This window comes from Bremia lactucae, linkage group LG1 (assembly GCF_004359215.1).
Source record: "Bremia lactucae strain SF5 linkage group LG1, whole genome shotgun sequence".
In the NCBI taxonomy this organism is placed as follows: domain Eukaryota; phylum Oomycota; class Peronosporomycetes; order Peronosporales; family Peronosporaceae; genus Bremia; species Bremia lactucae.
In genome coordinates, this window is record NC_090610.1 from 885,452 (window position 1) to 902,561 (window position 17,110).

A 17,110-nucleotide genomic window follows, 5' to 3' on the forward strand; every position below is an offset into this window, starting at 1 on the left:
TCTAAGACCTTAGGTGCCACGCGCAATGTTCCTAGCAAAGTTTTGGAGAGTCATAAACCCACCTTTGCTAGGCAACAAAAGCGCTATTGGCGCGGATCATTGAATGAGTCTGTCAGTGTTTTAGACATTGGCATGTCCTTATTATTAAACTCCAATGTTGAAAACAATTATTCTGAGCCCGACTCAAAAAAAAGGAATTGGAACGGCACGTACTCCGTCGAGTGACACTCGTTGTAATAACGATCTACTTAATGCCGAAAGCATTGTTGGCCTAAGGCCGAGTCATCAAAGGTGTATTATCCCTGAGATACGTGGAGTGGCACGTCTAAGTCCACCAGGTGTGGTCGGCCGAGGTGGCACCATACTGAGTGTCAATAGCGACACTGTTGACAGGCATTTCGGGTCAAACCCTTCTAATGCAGTGAAGCGACACGTAAACGCTCGCTGACAAGGAAGTTGAGTTACCTAACTCCTTGTCGGATGTCGAATTAGACACCATATCTGGTATAGAACCAGTACTGGCTAAAGAAATTGAGGACGTGATGTTCCGGCCTCTAACAGGCGTATTGTCTCTTCTCCAAGACGAGGGAGACGCGAAGCGTTTATACCCTCACAAAGTGATACGAGTGAGCAAGTACATACGCTTGTAAATAGTGTAATTGGTAATATCGAGGGAGAAGTTAGCCTTACGGCGATCGCTTCGTTATATGCTCTTTTATGGCTAGATGAAATGTCTACTGATGAGTGCGGCCGAGCCTTGAAGGCTGGCGACTTATCTGAGATGGTGGTCATTTGACCAACGATTGAGTTAAGCTCATCGTTACTTCAAAACGAAACTGTCCTGGATGGCACATAAGCTGCACTTAGTGCTTGGAGTGCGTCATCGATCCTTACAGATCATACGGATCCATATTATTCCTTGGTTAAGGAATTCCAAGATGTGGTATGTACCAATCCACCATCTGTTTTACCCCCGGATAGAGGTGTCCGTCATTAAGTTGACTTGGTTCCGGGAACCAAGTACTGTATCACAAGACAATGGGCTTTACCAAAGGAACAGTGTGACGTCATTGACGATTTCTTCTGTGCTAAGCACGAGGCTGGAATAGCACGAGAGAGCAAATCCCCGTTCGTTCACCAAATTTTTGTGTCAAAAAGCCAAATGGTAAATGGCGAATTGTACATGCTTATAATAAGCTTAATGCTGCCACCATTCTAGCACAAACCCCCATTCCTAGAAGGAATGTTCTTCAGAACAATATGGTGGGATGTACAATGTGCAGTGCACTTGACTTAGTCGATGGTTACTAACAACTGCTCATGCGAGCTAGCGATATCCCGCTTGCAGCGATTAGCACCCGAAGCGGTATGCTATGGGAGTGGTTAATTACGCCACAAGGGCTTTCCAACGCCCCGGCAGCATTTGATTGTCTAGTGACGCAACTGTTCCGCCCTCATCGAGGTAATGCACAGATATATTATGATGACATTTTTGTCCATAGTCGTGCGGTGCAGGGTCGGTCGGAAATGGAAAACCATTTAGACCATTTACGAGCAGTGCTCGAGTGCATGCGCACAAACAAAATGCATCTAAATGCATTTTTGGCGCAGAAGAAATTCCTTTCGTAGGGTGCTTCATTGGAAATCGAGGCTCTACAGCGGGTCCCGCTAAGTTAAAAGCCATAGTAGATTGGCCGGTTCCTAAAGACCAAAAGGATTTGCGTAAGTGGTTGGGTCTCGCCAATTATTTACACAAATATAGCGAAAATTACGCTGATATGGCTAGGCCATTATCTAATCTCCTTCAAAATGATACAGAATGGTGCTAGACTAGCACATAGCCAAATGCTTTTCAAGCAGTTAAGGATAGTCTTATCCATGCCCCGAGTCTTGCACTGCCAAATCCAATTTGGCCTTTCAGTGTCGTCTGCGACGCATCAGATTTTGCCATTGTAAGTGCTCTGTTACAAACAGATGCTGATGGGCGTACACGCGTAATTGCGTTCGAGTCTAGACAGCTTGAAGCTGCGGAAAAGAACTACCCAGTTCAATCCAAAGAGTTATTTGATATGAAGTATGTTCTCGTCAAATCAAGAGTTCATCTGCTCGGCTCTAAGCTGTTTGTGATATATACAGATCACGCGTCATCACGCACTGCGACTAAGTCACCCCATCTCTCACAGAGAATGGCCCGATGGCTATCCCTTTTCGCCGAATACAACTTCGAGGTGAAGTATAAGCCTAGCAAGCAGAATGCTTTGGCTGATGCGTTATCGCGCAGGTTGGCATATGAGCTCTCTTATTTAACAACTATAATTTCGCATATTTCTAAATTAATCTGTTCGGCTTACGCCAAGGATGAACAGTGTGTAGCTCTTCTATGAGCTCTAAAGAGCACTGAATCGGTTTTTGAATTGTCGGCACGTTTGTGTGGAAAGTTACATCGATTTTCTATCGATAACGACCTGTTGCTTTATTGCACAGACACCGCGGACCCTCCGCGTGTCGTTGTTCCTCATGATGAGGATTTGAAGTACCGAATCCTCTATGAGGCACACGATACTGTCCTTAGTGGTCATCTCGGTGGAGAAAAGACCACGGCTCCGTAAGCCAGAGTTATTGGTGACCCAAACTTTAAAAATGGGTCAGCACATACGTTCGCACATGCGGAACTTGCCAACGGGTTAAACCCTCGGCGCATGCTGCTGCACCACTGGCAAGTCTGCCCGTACCCATAGGGTGTTGGGAGTCCATTAGTAGGTATTTTTTTATTTCGGTCTACTGAAAAAACGACCGTTAACTTTGGCATAGCTGTCTATGTTAACCGATTGAGCAAAATGGCTCTCTTAGCGGCTGTGCTGGATACCATGATGGTAAAGGTACAGCAATTGTCTCTGATCGGGGCCCCCGTTTCACGTATACATTCTGGAAATCGATTTCCTGAATGCTTGGCACCAGATTGGACATGTCCACCGCAAACCATCCCAGACCAATGGTCAAACTGAACGTGTCAATCGCGTCATTGAAGACGTTTTACGCAGTGTGTGTGCTCAGACACCAAAGCGCTGGAGTTCAATGCTCCAGTGGTAGAGTTTGCGTTAAAAAAACGCTGTACATGCCTCTACAAGCTATAATCCGTTCTATGTCAACAGTCTCAACCACCCACGCATTCCGTTAACGATTTCACTGCTTGGTTCAGGGCTTGGCGAGGAGAATTAGCCGATAGGCTTGCTGATATCAGCCCTGTTACCGTTCGGAAACAAGTAAGCGAGTTTCTCGCGACGCGATTTAGTGTCTTAAGACATGTAAGGGATACGATGGCTGATAGCCAAAAAAAACAAAAAGAACAAGCAGATGCCAAAGGCAGAAGCTGTATTAACTCTTATATGGTCGGTGACCGAGCTTTATTAAATGCTAAAAATCAACCTACTAACTTGGTTTCCGCGGTCTTCAAGACCAAATTACGCCCGCGCTTTATTGGACCATTTACGGTCGTGGCCAAGAAGGGCCGAGCTTACACGCTAAACCTTTCTAACAAGCTGCCTACACACCCAGTGTTCTACGTCGGCTTGCTTAAGCCATATCGGGACCCTTCCCCTGTGGACTTAAAGGCGCTGGCGCCGAGACAGGCGGTCGTGTCGCAGATTGCTGCATCCTCAGAGGATGTCCAGCTGGCCCTTTCAAAGGAGGTTGCTGATCTGAATCGCCTCAAAAGAGCCCTACCCAAGCAAGGCTTTCACGTAGAAGTTGCACCATGCTTTAGAGCATCAAATGCCTCCGTCGGGATTTCGCCCCCCCCCCTCCTGTGCTGCTTGATGCGCAGGTGAACCTTCAGTTTTACGTAGAGAAACTTTTATAGCGACGTCGTCGTAAGGGCCAATTCCAGTATCTGGTTAAGTGGCTGGAATACCCCTCTTCTGAAAACTCTTGGGAGTTTGAGGTACCTCTTCGGCAATATTGTCCATACGTCGTTGAATTTTTTGAGTGCCAAGCTCAGGGTCAACTCGCGTCAAACGACGCTTCCCACCACTAGACAAAATAAAGATGGCTACGAATAAATCTGTGCGCGTGGGCCTAGAGATCGCTAAGCTGGCAGCTGCACGTATCAGTGTAGCTGTCAGTAAGGCAAATGTTTCAGTAGACGCTAATGAATCTACTGCAGTCTCATAGTAGGAGACTGAAACATGTCATCTGTTGATGACATGGCAGATGATGTTGACAAGTCACCTGCTACACCAATTGTAGATGACTGGACCAAGTCACCGGCATCGCCCGACTCAGTGGCTACTGAAAAGGCCGCCGGATCGCCCGGGACCGATCCGTTAAAAACCTTACGGTTCTAACGTGACAACCAGAGAAGTGAAGCCGAGGTCGTCGAACTCTTCCGTGGGAGTCATCATCAGATGACTCCATGAGTGATAACCACTCTGGTGACGTTAGTATGTGTCACCACGAACTAAGTGGTCGCAAAGGGAAGAGTGCTGCTGAAGATGCTAGTTTGCATCACCAAGAAAGGAGTGATTCTAGGGATCGCTCCAAGGGCCAAGTTAACGTTTATGTTAGCATGAGCCAACAGGAGAGGGACTACAATACGTTGCGGTTCGCTCCTGAAAAGAGACCTTGACAGCCCTCTTAGGGTAACCTGATTCGTTGGTTTGGTATGACCAACGATCGTTACCATATTCCGTTATTTGACTCATCCAGGCCTCACAAGCCTGGTGAGGATGCAACAGAATTCTTCATCGATGCCTTTTTCCGGCATCAGTAGAACATTTGTAAGCGGGCAAGGGATGTTAAACCTTTGGTTTAAGCTTGGACAGCCTATGTAAAGAATGTGCAGAACATAAACCGTGAGGTCTGGCTTGACAAGCTGAATGTTTTTCGTGATAGGTTCGAGAAACTGACCGCAGTCGGTGCACGCTATAAGCTGCACCGTTTGTACGTTTACTCTTGCATCTCGTGGGAGAACTCATGCCCATTCTGTACAAATGGTGCAGGTCATGCCCCTTAAAAAGCATATTCCCTTAACGATCCTCATCGGAGGACGCTCATCTCTTGCGAGATGCGTGAAGGGATTGAGAACTTCCAATCCTCTTAGGAGCGCTGAAAGCGCTCGTTTTACGATGGACCTTCTGCGGATGAGGATGGGTCTCGCCGTACTGCAAGATAAGACACGGAACGTCCAACATCAGTTAGGAATGAGGTTCCCCATTCATCATGGGAGGGTGGATACCCTCACCAACGAACGAGATAACTCGTTCGAACCCCCTTTACCTCACGGTGGTTCGAGACGCGTTCAACAATAAAACGCTTCTCACCACTCGAATCGTCAATGGATGTGTAGGGGGAGGAAAAATCGGGTTCGCCTTGATCCCAAGCGATCCCGTCGCCGCGAGTTAGCGGAGACGGTTGATAATGTTTCTTGTGACCACTTGATAATTTGTGCGCAATTTGCGACTGATCAACTGGCTAACCAGAGGTCAGTCCCTTCGAAACAGCGTGTGACAGCTTGTCAGAAAATCTCTTCCTTGGAGGAATGAGTGGATCGTCTGGTTCATGAGAATCAGATTCTGTTCTGAGACCATAAGGCTTTGGCTTAGAACCATCAGGCTTTGGCGGATGCCCTAGGCCATTCCGGTGTAATACGGACTCGGAAAAACCTCGTACTGATGGTACGGGCGGAGATGCAGGTAGGATACGTACGCATCCTACGGGCAGCTCGATCGTGAAAGCATTGCCATGGCGGTGCAGTACACGAAACGGGACGATATACCTGGGCAGCAATTAATTACTGCCTACATCCGTCACTACGTGTTTTGGTAGGTTTACCGTAGACAGCAGGACTAGGTCATTAACATGAAATGAAAGTATGTTGGCTCTTCCATTTTTGTCGGAGTTTTATTTCTTCCGGTCCGCCGCATCAGCGATGGAATCCTGTCCACTGCTTCTCTAGCCAACAGGGAATCACCTGCTGACTCGGTTTTAATTCTTTCAGTGCGATCAGCTCGCACTGCGGAGATATTAATCTCTTCATTATTGTTCTCATGAAATATATTGTTTTCTATGCTGAGTCTTTCAGCATCGTTGTCAAAGTCAGTAATAGTATTATTGCTATTACTGAGTTTGTCCACTTAAATGTTAATTGATAAAACATTGGTATCCTTCGCATTGACCTTAGTGCTAATGCGTGATGAGAAAGAGCTAGAAGAATCTTGCTCGAGCGAGTCCCTCCCCCCCTGAATGAGTGTTATTCTCAAACAGGGTAAGTGGGTGGCGTAAGCCATTCACAAAAAACGGTGTATTGCTTTGTAGAAGCATGTATTGAATTGTTGACGGCAAATTCTACGATAGGCAAGAACTCGCTCCAACCCTTAAAAGAGTGGACTATCCGTGAAGTATCTCTTCGTGAATACGGTTTGCCCGCTCCGTTCGACCATCTGTTTCGGGATGACCAGAAGTTGACATTTTCAGCTGTGTTCCAAGTGATTTGAACACAGTTTGCCAAAAAATTCGCCGTATAGTTAGGGTCTCGATCTAAGACCAGTTCGCGGAGTAATTCATGGAGTCGAAATAACGTGTCAACAAAGACACGAGGACAGCCTTTAACTGTGGTCGGATCCGGTATTGAGCAAGATGTACCATTTTTTGCGGAAGCGATCAACAAAAACAAGAATACCATTATTCTTATTTTCGTCTTCGAGAATCCGAAGACGAAGTCCATGGATAAGACTGCCAACACTCTGCCGGAACAGGCAGAGGTTGTAACGGGGCACGGGATGAAGCACTGGGCTTCACCCGTTGATTAACTTCGCAAGCACGTATGTACTTGTGGACGAGCTCATACTCGTGTGGCCAGTAGAAGTCGCGACTTACCGTGAGATAATTCTTTTCACGTCCCAAGATGACCGCTTATTGGTGCATCGTGCCACTCACACATGATGCGTAAATGCTAATAATTATAGGTGAAGAAGACGACACGAGGTGTGTCGCCAGCAATGGCTGTGTAATACAGTAAACCATTGCATGTTGTGTACCGATCTGTTGTGGATCTATACAATTTCGACAATCCTTTTATGGGTTGTTGAAATAAATTTCTAAGATAATCAATCAACTCTTTAAGAGCCTTATTATCGCTTGACATGCTCTTTTAACGTCGTCAAGTAATGATGACGACGGAACACTTATTGTTGCAATAGTGGTCTTATGCTCACTGTTAGTGTGCGCAGCCGGCTCAAAATCAGGCCGGCGTGAAAGAGCACCAGCGACGACGTTAAGTCGTCCTGATTTATATCCCACGCAGAAGTTATATTCCGCGAAGAAAGACAACCATCTCGTATTTCCGAGAGGTGTGGACTGTTTGCGGCCGTGCGTAGGCATGGTTTGTATAACTGGTCTTACTCTTGAAAGATAGACCCTACAGCCATTCCTTATTTCATTGCAAGGAGTTCCTTGTCGCACTGGATAGTTGCATTCAGCTGGTAATGGTGACGATTGAACAGAACGCGCTTTGCGCCATCTGTGTCTTGTATTAACGCACAGATTGCAAGCTCGCCGCAAACTTGGTCCGCAAATGCCAGGATTGGCGATTGCATTAAGCTTTTTTGATAGCCTCAATGGAACGCTGACAATCAGCGTTTCATGACCTCTTTACATTTTTCTTTAACTTATTTCGACTCAATTGCGAGTACTTGTGCAGGTACGTCGCTAAGCCGAGAAATTTTCAAAGTCCCTTTACATCAACTGGCACAGCCCGATCGGTGATCGCCTTGATCTTTTCTGGATTTGGGCGTTCACCATGTTTACCCACGATGCACCCAAGAAGTGAATTTCGCGTACATCGAATATCCACTTCTTGAGATTTGGATACAACTTGTGTTTACGCATCAGTGTAAGAACCTTTCGTACGTGATTACGATGTACTTCATCTTCCGACTATCTGTTCATGGCTCTGTTAGGAACAAATTCGTCTTCTGAATAACCCTTTGCGAAATCCCGCACAGATCTCAAAAGTTTGGTAACAGATCTGTTAAATGTCACAGGAGCAATACTAAGTCCCTTGAACATGCCTAGCCACTCCCATAGCATTTCGCTTGGGATGCTTACTGCTGTGTATCCTGTTCACGCTAAAGAATCTGATAGAACACATACATCAGAACCATTGACGTAAAGAAAGTACTCGTTGACATACTACAAATGATTACGTCTTTTCGTGGTATCGGTTTTTGAACCGGTACCGTTGCAGCGCTCAATTTATTGAAAGCATGCACAATTAGCCACCCTCCTGTTGCTTTACGCACACATAAGGTCCGAGAGCTATGTGGGGAGTATGACTCACTCACCATGCCCGCTGCTAAGCGATCGGCAAATAATTTGTCGAACGCTAATACTTGTTCACGAGCCAATGGCCATTGCTTCATGACACAGTATTTCTAACCTGGAATAAGGTTCGTTTCATGTCGAGTGCCTTTATCCTTAGGCAACTCGCACGGTTCTGATTCAGGGAAGACATCGTTAAAACCTATTATTTTTTTATACATAGGGTTTGTATTTCAAGACTCCCAGGATTGGAACGTAAATTGTTCAATCCGAGTCTTCTCATCATGAACACTTTCGTTCATCGACGAGCTGCTGAGAGCCCGTTCGTTCTCAAGAAATACTATTGCCAATAGAATATCGGCCACGTTGTTGTCATCTGTGATACATACGCAGATCTGCTTGGCTTTGCCACTACGCAGATCACGCAAGAATCGTATCGGTTCAAGCGTTGGCAAATCAGTCATCTCCGAAGTTAACTTCGGAGGTGCTATTAGATCAAGTGTATAAGCGCCTACACTTGATCCATTATTTACTAAGATATTTACTGTCTCAGTTTCCTCGTTGGAACCCATTTTCAAAGGTACCTGAGACCTTCGACCACAGGTTTTTGGGGACGCTGCGTGTGCTTGTAGACAGCCGTCATTATTGAACTCACAGTGGGATGGGTTGTCATACTGAGGTCTTGTGCTGTCGTGCAAACGACCGGACCACAAGTGAGCCCATCGCACTTACTCGTAGGACATCCACACGATTGTGGATGCTCCAAGACGTTCACGAGATGGTCATCATATGAACGAGAGGCAGGCATCGTCTTGGCTTGATGCTGACAGTTTATGCATGGCTCGTACTTGCTGAGCCATGGTAATCCAAAGGTAGACATTAAAAGTTGTCATCCAAATCAAGTACGATGAAAGCATCTCGTACTGTGTACCCTTAAACGCGTATGGGATACCAAGTACAAGTTTCTTTACGTTACAGATGCGCCTTTTGCTAGGCGCACTGTCATCCTCGTTAGAGGAATATCGCGCTTAATAATGTTGAGGCTGTGATCTTCGAGCGATTGGCGTCTAATAAAATTGTTCGACGCCCCACAATCGACTACAGACTTAAGTGGCAGTTTTTATCACGATTATTTTCAGGGTAATAAGGTTAACCTCATCTCTTGGGGCAGTTACACAAAATGTTAGTGTGTGAGGAGCAACTTTCGTCAGAAGGCCTGCAAATTCTTTTGACGTTGCTGGATCAGTAGAGCGCTTCGCACCTACTGACTTTGATCGTTTTTGACGATCCGCCTCGCCGTTGCGATTTCGCAACAGCGTCGGATCCGCGTCCTCCGCTATTCCTAGTGGGAGGTCGATTGTTTCGCTCATTGCTTCTAGGCGCTGGGCGTGGGGCACTACACTTATTGACGTAGTGGCTCGTCTTTTGACAACGATTGCATTTTTGCATCGTCTGTTACTTGAAGAGCGAGTTTTCTCGCTTTCGATTTACTAGAGGTCCATAGGTTCTGGGCGTCTGTTTTCTTGTTGTCTCGGGGGACGATACGTTTCAGAGTGGACGAAAGCCTGTTTCAGGCTGAAGTCCTCCTGTTTCGCTGTGGGGATCGCTTCATCTAGCGTCTCTAGTTCGAGCTGGCAGGTGAGTCTTGACAGGACCGTCTGCCAGAATGACTCACGATATAACTCACAAGGTATTGTGTATGTTGGACATAAGTGTGATGATCACGCTTGCCTGCTTCAATCCAGGGGCTCGGCTTGAGCCTTAAAATCGCACGTGGCGGCTCAATTTTTTGCCTGAGCTGGGTCTTAAACACCTCATACGACCAATGGGCCGTGAAGATTGAGCCTTAAGACCAAAGATTTGGCACGTTCGGCTAAGTTGGACATGCCAAATTTCGCTTTCGTCGCATCGTCATTGGTGAGGCTTAAAGCTACAATGACGCGGTGTCTAATTCAACAAATCATCTTAGAAGGGAGTCGCCTTCGACTGCCTTAAACTTAAAGATTTAATCATCAAGCTCTCGGTCGACGCGGATACATTGGCCCGGTAGCAGCATGTAAATGCTGCTTTCTCAGCGGTTCTAACTTTTGAGCACCCTGTTTTCTCAATACATCTGCGTGTTAAGAGCCTTTCTGGGGAAGCAAGGCTACCTTTTCTTGGGCTCCGTCAAGTTCATGTTGTATGATAGCCGCATGTTGCCCGTCTCTTTGTAGGGCGGAAACATGGCGCTAACAGCTGGCCCGCCTACGGGCCGAGCTCATACGTTCGACCGCTCTTGTAACGGGGCACTAATAGCTTGTACTGCTTCATTATAAAGTCCACTTCGCACTGTCTCAGTGCGAGTGGTGTCTCACGTCACTTCATGTACACTAGTACGAGCAGAGGAAGACTCTCTATAAAACGCATGCTTTAAAGAGGGTTAAAAGATAACTGTATTTAATATAATAAAGTCCTTCTGTTTGTATCTATTTAATACTAACTTAATTATATACTAATTCAAAACATGTAATAAAGTCTTATCTGTATTTCTCTTTGCGCGCGTCCAGCGCTGACTGGGCCGCGGAAAAAGTAGACATAATGGTCTATATCTACCAATGTATTAGCTTTTAGAGTATTACCATGTAAAGTAATATTCTTCAAATATTCTCTACCTTTTAGATAATATATTATTTAACACTTTTAAGTGTTAATTTCATGAAACGATACACCCGTTACAGCTCTCCATTCAAGGTCACTCAAATGAGTGAACCTCATGAAACGATACACCCGTTACAGCTCTCCATTCAAGGTCACTCAAATGAGTGAACCTTTCACGTGTTTCGTGATGAATTTCTTGAGGGGCTCGAAACCCCCCTCCTTCTTCATCCAACATGTCCATGTTGGATGGAACGTGCGTAGGCGGTAGAACGAAATACAAAGTGCTACCAGGTATAACGAGGCACTTTTGCTAGTACTGATACCGGTGCTTCAACCTACACTGATTAAAGTGAAGGTATGATGCCTCGACTATTTCGGGACAGAAAAATATTCGGTAGAGTAGCCATTCTATTGGATCCCACAAGAGTAGCGGCATCTGCTCCATAGCATCCCGAATTATGGTCGCAACGGGTGTTATATGCACCTTTCGACGACGACGAAAGAGAATTCTGTTTCATGAAATGGCTGACTGGCCGTGACCACTTACGGACATCGTGGTGGCAGGCTACTTTACCACCGTTTGAAGCCTCACGCTCTACAGGTTGGGAGGATTACAATATGGGCGGCCCAAGTACGCAGCATTATACCAATTCATTACGAAAATTGATATGGAGAATGCGCGCATATTAGCCGAACCGGTTGACGAGAATTCCCTACTGGAACCTACAGAATTATTTACGTTCTGGAGGGCTACAACGGCGAGTCAAATTGGTAGATCTTTTGTCCCACGCAACTGGACCTCATTAGTTCAATGGGATGATGTGATTGAGCCTCCAGTGGACTCCGACCACCAGACCGCCACCTTGCTGCTTAAAGACGGTCAGTAGAATTAGCCAGCCAAGAGGGCTAAAACATGGTATCCTACCCGTCCTAGCCGGAAAGAATTCTCAACACATTGATCAAGGAGCTGATCACCAAGGGTTGGGACGGGATGCTTCCACACAGGCATCGTGGAGAAATGTATTGGTGCTATTAAGAAGGTCATACGTCAGGATTGACAACGTAGCAGCAGGTTTGGGGCTCAACTACGGCGACAAACCAGGGATCATCAACTTACACGACAGGGCTTTAAAGATACAAAGCAATAATAGTTTCGGGAGGAATATATCGTGCGCGTAGGGCAGCAACTCGAGAGAGCGATGGACCGACTTGGTTCCATTGTTCTATCAAGTATCTGCCCTGCGCGTACGATATATATCTATATTCCTCCCGAAACTGTGACGCCATTCGGACCTGCTGCTTTGTGTCTGATCCAAGTTGTGAAGGCTTTGACTTCAATTAATATTATTTCCGCCATAAGTAGCTGGTTGTCCCAAACCTATAGCCGGCGATGCTGCGCCGACAACAGGTTCGAAGGAACCCTGCCCTCATGGTGTAGCGGAGCTACCTTGCTCCTAAAGTCAGAGGAATACTTTTAGAATCAAAAGGTCTCTTAGTTCTATAGAACTGATGAGTTTACCGATTCAGGAAGTCGTACAAGCTATTAAAGCTTAAGAAATCCTAGTTCAAGAGATTTAGGGATTCGTAGAACCAAGTGGCAACTAGTGCCCAAGAGGAATTACCTTATAAAAGTCTCTATCTCTTACGGATCAATGCGCAAGCCTTAGGAAGGCACTTAACGCTTTTAAGATCAAAAGGGGAACTGCACTATATTTAACTATTTAAATCTAAAAACCTTACCCTAGCTAAATTAAATAGATTTCGGCCGCCAGATTTATATCTGGCGGCGACCACATTTGTTACCCACAATAAATGGGATTTAAGTAATTAACTAATTTAAGAATAGAATACAATGGTAATTTACCCATAAAGTTAATGTACCACAACAACGGTTCTCCAACCGATGTGTGCCCCATTACACCCTCCCCCATCAGACTGTTGACACCGAGTGACAACATTCGCTTCATTTCCTCTTTGAGGTTGGAACTTAAACAGCTAACCATTCGGTTCTGTTTCTCTTTCCTTTGTCTCATGACAATCAAGCGTGAGTAACAGACATCTTAGTACCTTCCTCGACGTTGAGGGAATGGTGGACTTTCAAAGTCACTCTCCATCAGAGGAGAAGGAGGAGAAAGAGCGTCATTCTTTCACGCCTTCTCCTCCGGATGAACGTCGGCGGGCCCCGAATCCGTTCCCAGAACGTTGTGCCGCCGATGTTTTAGCTGCATTGAGCAGGACACGGGACCCTGAGTCCAACATCATTACGAATCCGCTTGATGAAGAGCAAGAGCGTATAATCATCATAGAGGAAAGAGCTTTTCGTCGGGCTGCCGAGATAGCGAAAGCTAAAGCTCATAGTGAATATAGATTCACTCCGCTTAGTGCGGACGAGCGTCTCAAAGAGATAGCGGGTCACAGCTTGGGCACCTGGATCTCCGTTGACCCGGCGAGGTCGCCGGAGGAGATCGCTGCCCGCGACGCTCTTCATGAGCAATACCTTACGCCAAAGCTTATGACGCGAAACCAGTATCTGACGCGTTTACTTGATCAAGGCCGTGGGGCTTTGGTGACCTCCATGAGGGAAATTTCGATCGGTTTGTTTCCAAACGAAACAAGGAGTGAAAACGAAGTCTCGTTTGATAACTGGGTCCACCGGTCCTGCCAACTTCGTAATATTTGGAATATCCGAGAGTCTGCGGATAGAGGTGATGTATATTTGAAACGGAAGCTTCGCTTCGATTTCGCTAAGCTTAAGGCCAAAGGCCAGTTACGTTCGGCATTTATGCCACAAAACGTAGAAAGGCCTAGCCGAGGTCTCAGTGCTTCAATTGACCGTACAACCAAGGATCGAAGCCACACTGAGGCTATAGATCCACCTAATTCCACGTTTAGTGGTGAAAAGCGTCGTTTGACGCGAGTTGACCCTGAGGTTGGTGCTCAAAAACGTCAACGGCGTACGGTCAATCTTGCCGGAGAGGTACCTCAAATTCCCAAGAGTTTTCAGAAGAGGGATATCCTAGCCATTTCACCAGATACTGGTATTGACCCTCACGACGACGTCGCTTTAAAAGTTTCTTCACATGAAACTGAAAATTCCCCGCGCATCAAGCAGCGCGGGAGGGGGCCGAAATTTCGGCGGAAGCATTTGATGCTCTACGGCATGAGGTGCAACTTCTTTGTGAGGTCCTTGCTCGGGTTGAGAGCTCTTTTGAGGCGGTTCGGGACCGTTTTTCAACGCTGGAGCGTCAGCAGCCTCGTTTAGAGGGCCAGCTGGACATCCTGGTGAGGATGCAGCAATCTGCGGCACGACCGCCTGTCTCGGCGCAAGCGCCTTCAAGCTCACGTGGGAAGGCTCGGTTCCGACCATGTAAAAATTAATACAGCTTCTGCCTTTGGCATCTGCTTGTTCTTTTTGTTTTTTTTGGCTATCAGCCATCGTATGCCTTAAATGTCTCAAGACACTAAATCGCGTCGCGAGAAACTCGCTTACTTGTTTTCGAACGGTAACAGGGCGGATATCAGCAAGCCTATCGGCTAATTCTCCTCGCCAAGCCCTGAACCAAGCAGTGAAATCGTTAACGGAATGCGTGGGTGGTTGAGACTGTTGACATAGAACGGATTATAGCTTGTAGAGGCATGTACAGCGTTTTTAACGCAAACTCTACCACTGGAAGCATTGAGCTCCAGCGCTTTGGTGTCTGAGCACACACACTGCGTAAAACGTCTTCAATGACGCGATTGACACGTTCAGATTGACCATCGGTCTGCGGATGGTCCGCAGTGGACATATCCAATCTGGTGCCAAGCACTCGGAAAATTGATTTCCAGAATTTATCCGTGAAAAGGGGGTCCCGATCGGAGACAATTGCCACTGGCAAACCATGTTGTCGAAATAGGCGATCGATAAACAGCCTTGTTGTGCCTTCACCATCAATGGAATCCGGCACGGCCGCTAAGTGAGCCAATTTGCTTAATCGGTCAACAAAGACCACGATGCCGGAGTTACCGGCTGAGTCTTTCGGTAGGCCGAAAAAAAAATCCATACTATGGAATCGCCATATGCAAGACTTGCAAAGCGGCTGCCCGAATGGACTCCCAGCAACTTATCGGGACGAGAAGGCTCGCCAATGGCGCAGCAGCATGCACCGAGGGTTTAACCCGTTGGCAAGTTTCGCATGTGCGAACATATGTGCTGACCCATTTATAAAGTTTGGGCCACCAATAACTCTGGCTTACAGAGCCGTAGGTCTTTTCTCTACCGAGATGACCACTAAGGACAGTACCGTGTGCCTCATAGAGGATTCGGTACTTCAAATCCTCATCATGAGGAACAACGACACGCGGAGGGTCCGCGGTGTCTGTGCAATAAAGCAACAGGTCGTTATCGATTGAAAATTGATGTAACCTTGCACGCAATTTAATACCTGAATCAGAGTTCTTGAGATTTCGTAGCAAAGCTACACACTGTTCATCCTTGGCGTAAGCCGAACGGATTGATTCAGGAATAGGCGACGAGATAGTCGTTAAATGAGAAAGCTCATAATCCGGCTTTCGTGATAACGCATCGGCCAAAGCATTCTGCTTGCCAGGCTTATACTTCATCTCGAAGTTGTATTCTGTGGAAAAGGATTGCCATCGGGCCATTCTCTGTAAGAGATGGGGCGACTTAGTCGCCGTGCAAAATGACGCGTGAATTGTATATATCACAAACGGCATAAAGTCGAGCAGATAAACTCTGAATTCGACGTGAGCATACTTCATCGCAAGTAACTCTTTGTCATGAGCTGGGTAGTTCTTTTCCGCAGCTTCAAGCTGTCTAGACTCGAACGCAATAACACGTTCATGCCCATCAGCATCTGTTTGTAACAGAGCACTGCCAATGGCAAAATCCGATGCTTCTTATAAGCATGTACAATGCGCCATTTACCATTTGGCTTTTTGACTGAAAATCTCGGTGTCGAATGAGGAGTTTTGCTCTCTCGTACCATTTCAGCCTCGTGCTTAGCACGGATGAAATTGTCAATGACGTCAGACTGCTCCTTTGGTCAAGACCATTTTCCTGTGAGATAGTAATTGGTTCCCAGAACCAAGTCAATTTCATGACGAACACCTCTATCCGGGGGTAAAACAGATGGTGGATTGGTACGTACCACATCTTGGAATTCCTTAACCAAGGAATAAAAGGGATCCGTAGGATCTGAAAGGATTAACGACCCACTCCACGCACTAAGTGCAGCTTATGTGCCATCCAGGACAGCTTCGTTTTGAAGTAACGATGAGTTAATTCAATCGTTGGTCGAATGACCACCATCTCAGATAAGTCGCCAGCCTTTAAGGCTCGGCCGCACTCATCAATAGACATTTCGTCTAGCTTTAAAAGAGCATGTAACGAAGCGATCGCCGCAAGGCTAACTTCTCCCTCAATGTTACCGGTTACACCATTTATAAGCATATGTAATTGCTCACTCGTATCACTTTGTGAGGGTATACACGCTTCGTGTCCATCCTGGCTTGGAGTTGAGACAATACGCCTCTCAGCAGTGCTCGAGTGTATGCGCACAAATAAATTGTATGCCAATGCGTATAAATGCATTTTTGGCGCAGACGAAGTTCCTTTTTTAGGATGTTTCATTGGAAAGCGAGGCCTTAGAGCGTATCCCGCTAAGGTAAAAGCCATTGTAGATTGGCCGGCTCCTAAAAGCCAAATGGATTTGCGTAAGTGGTTGGCGCCAATTATTTACACAAATACAGCGAAAATTACGCTGATATGGCTAGGCCATTATCTAATCTCCTTAAAAAGGATAAAGAATGGTGCTGGACTAGCACCGAACATAATGCTTTTCCAGCAGTTAAGGATAGTCTTATCCATGCCCCGATTTCAGCACTGCCAAACTCAGATTGGCCTTTCAGTGTCGTCTGTGACGCGTTATAGTTTAAGAGCACAGGCATGCCATGTGTGACTCCACACCGACCACTGCCAACCGGCAGGGTCCCTAGGGTAAGTTTTTGTCGTTGACATGATACCCTCACGGCAAGTTTGTCGTCGCAACGTTAAGCGTCTCCATACTAGGAGCAATGGGGTATCTTTAGGATGGACAGTTTAGCGCCATCACCCTTCCTCGCTGTGCTCATCACTACTATGAAGTGATGGCAGCGG

The 17,110-nt window shown here is 46.4% G+C and overlaps 1 protein-coding gene across 1 annotated transcript; it reads left to right on the top strand.

The window, feature by feature from the left end:
* Positions 1–11,621: 11,621 nt before the first annotated feature.
* CCR75_008921 (uncharacterized protein) lies at positions 11,622–11,840 on the top strand (the record flags this gene model as incomplete). Its single annotated transcript, XM_067966968.1, has 1 exon — positions 11,622–11,840. One exon carries the CDS (start codon positions 11,622–11,624, stop codon positions 11,838–11,840), a length of 219 nt encoding a protein of 72 aa, XP_067822389.1.
* Positions 11,841–17,110: the final 5,270 nt, after the last annotated feature.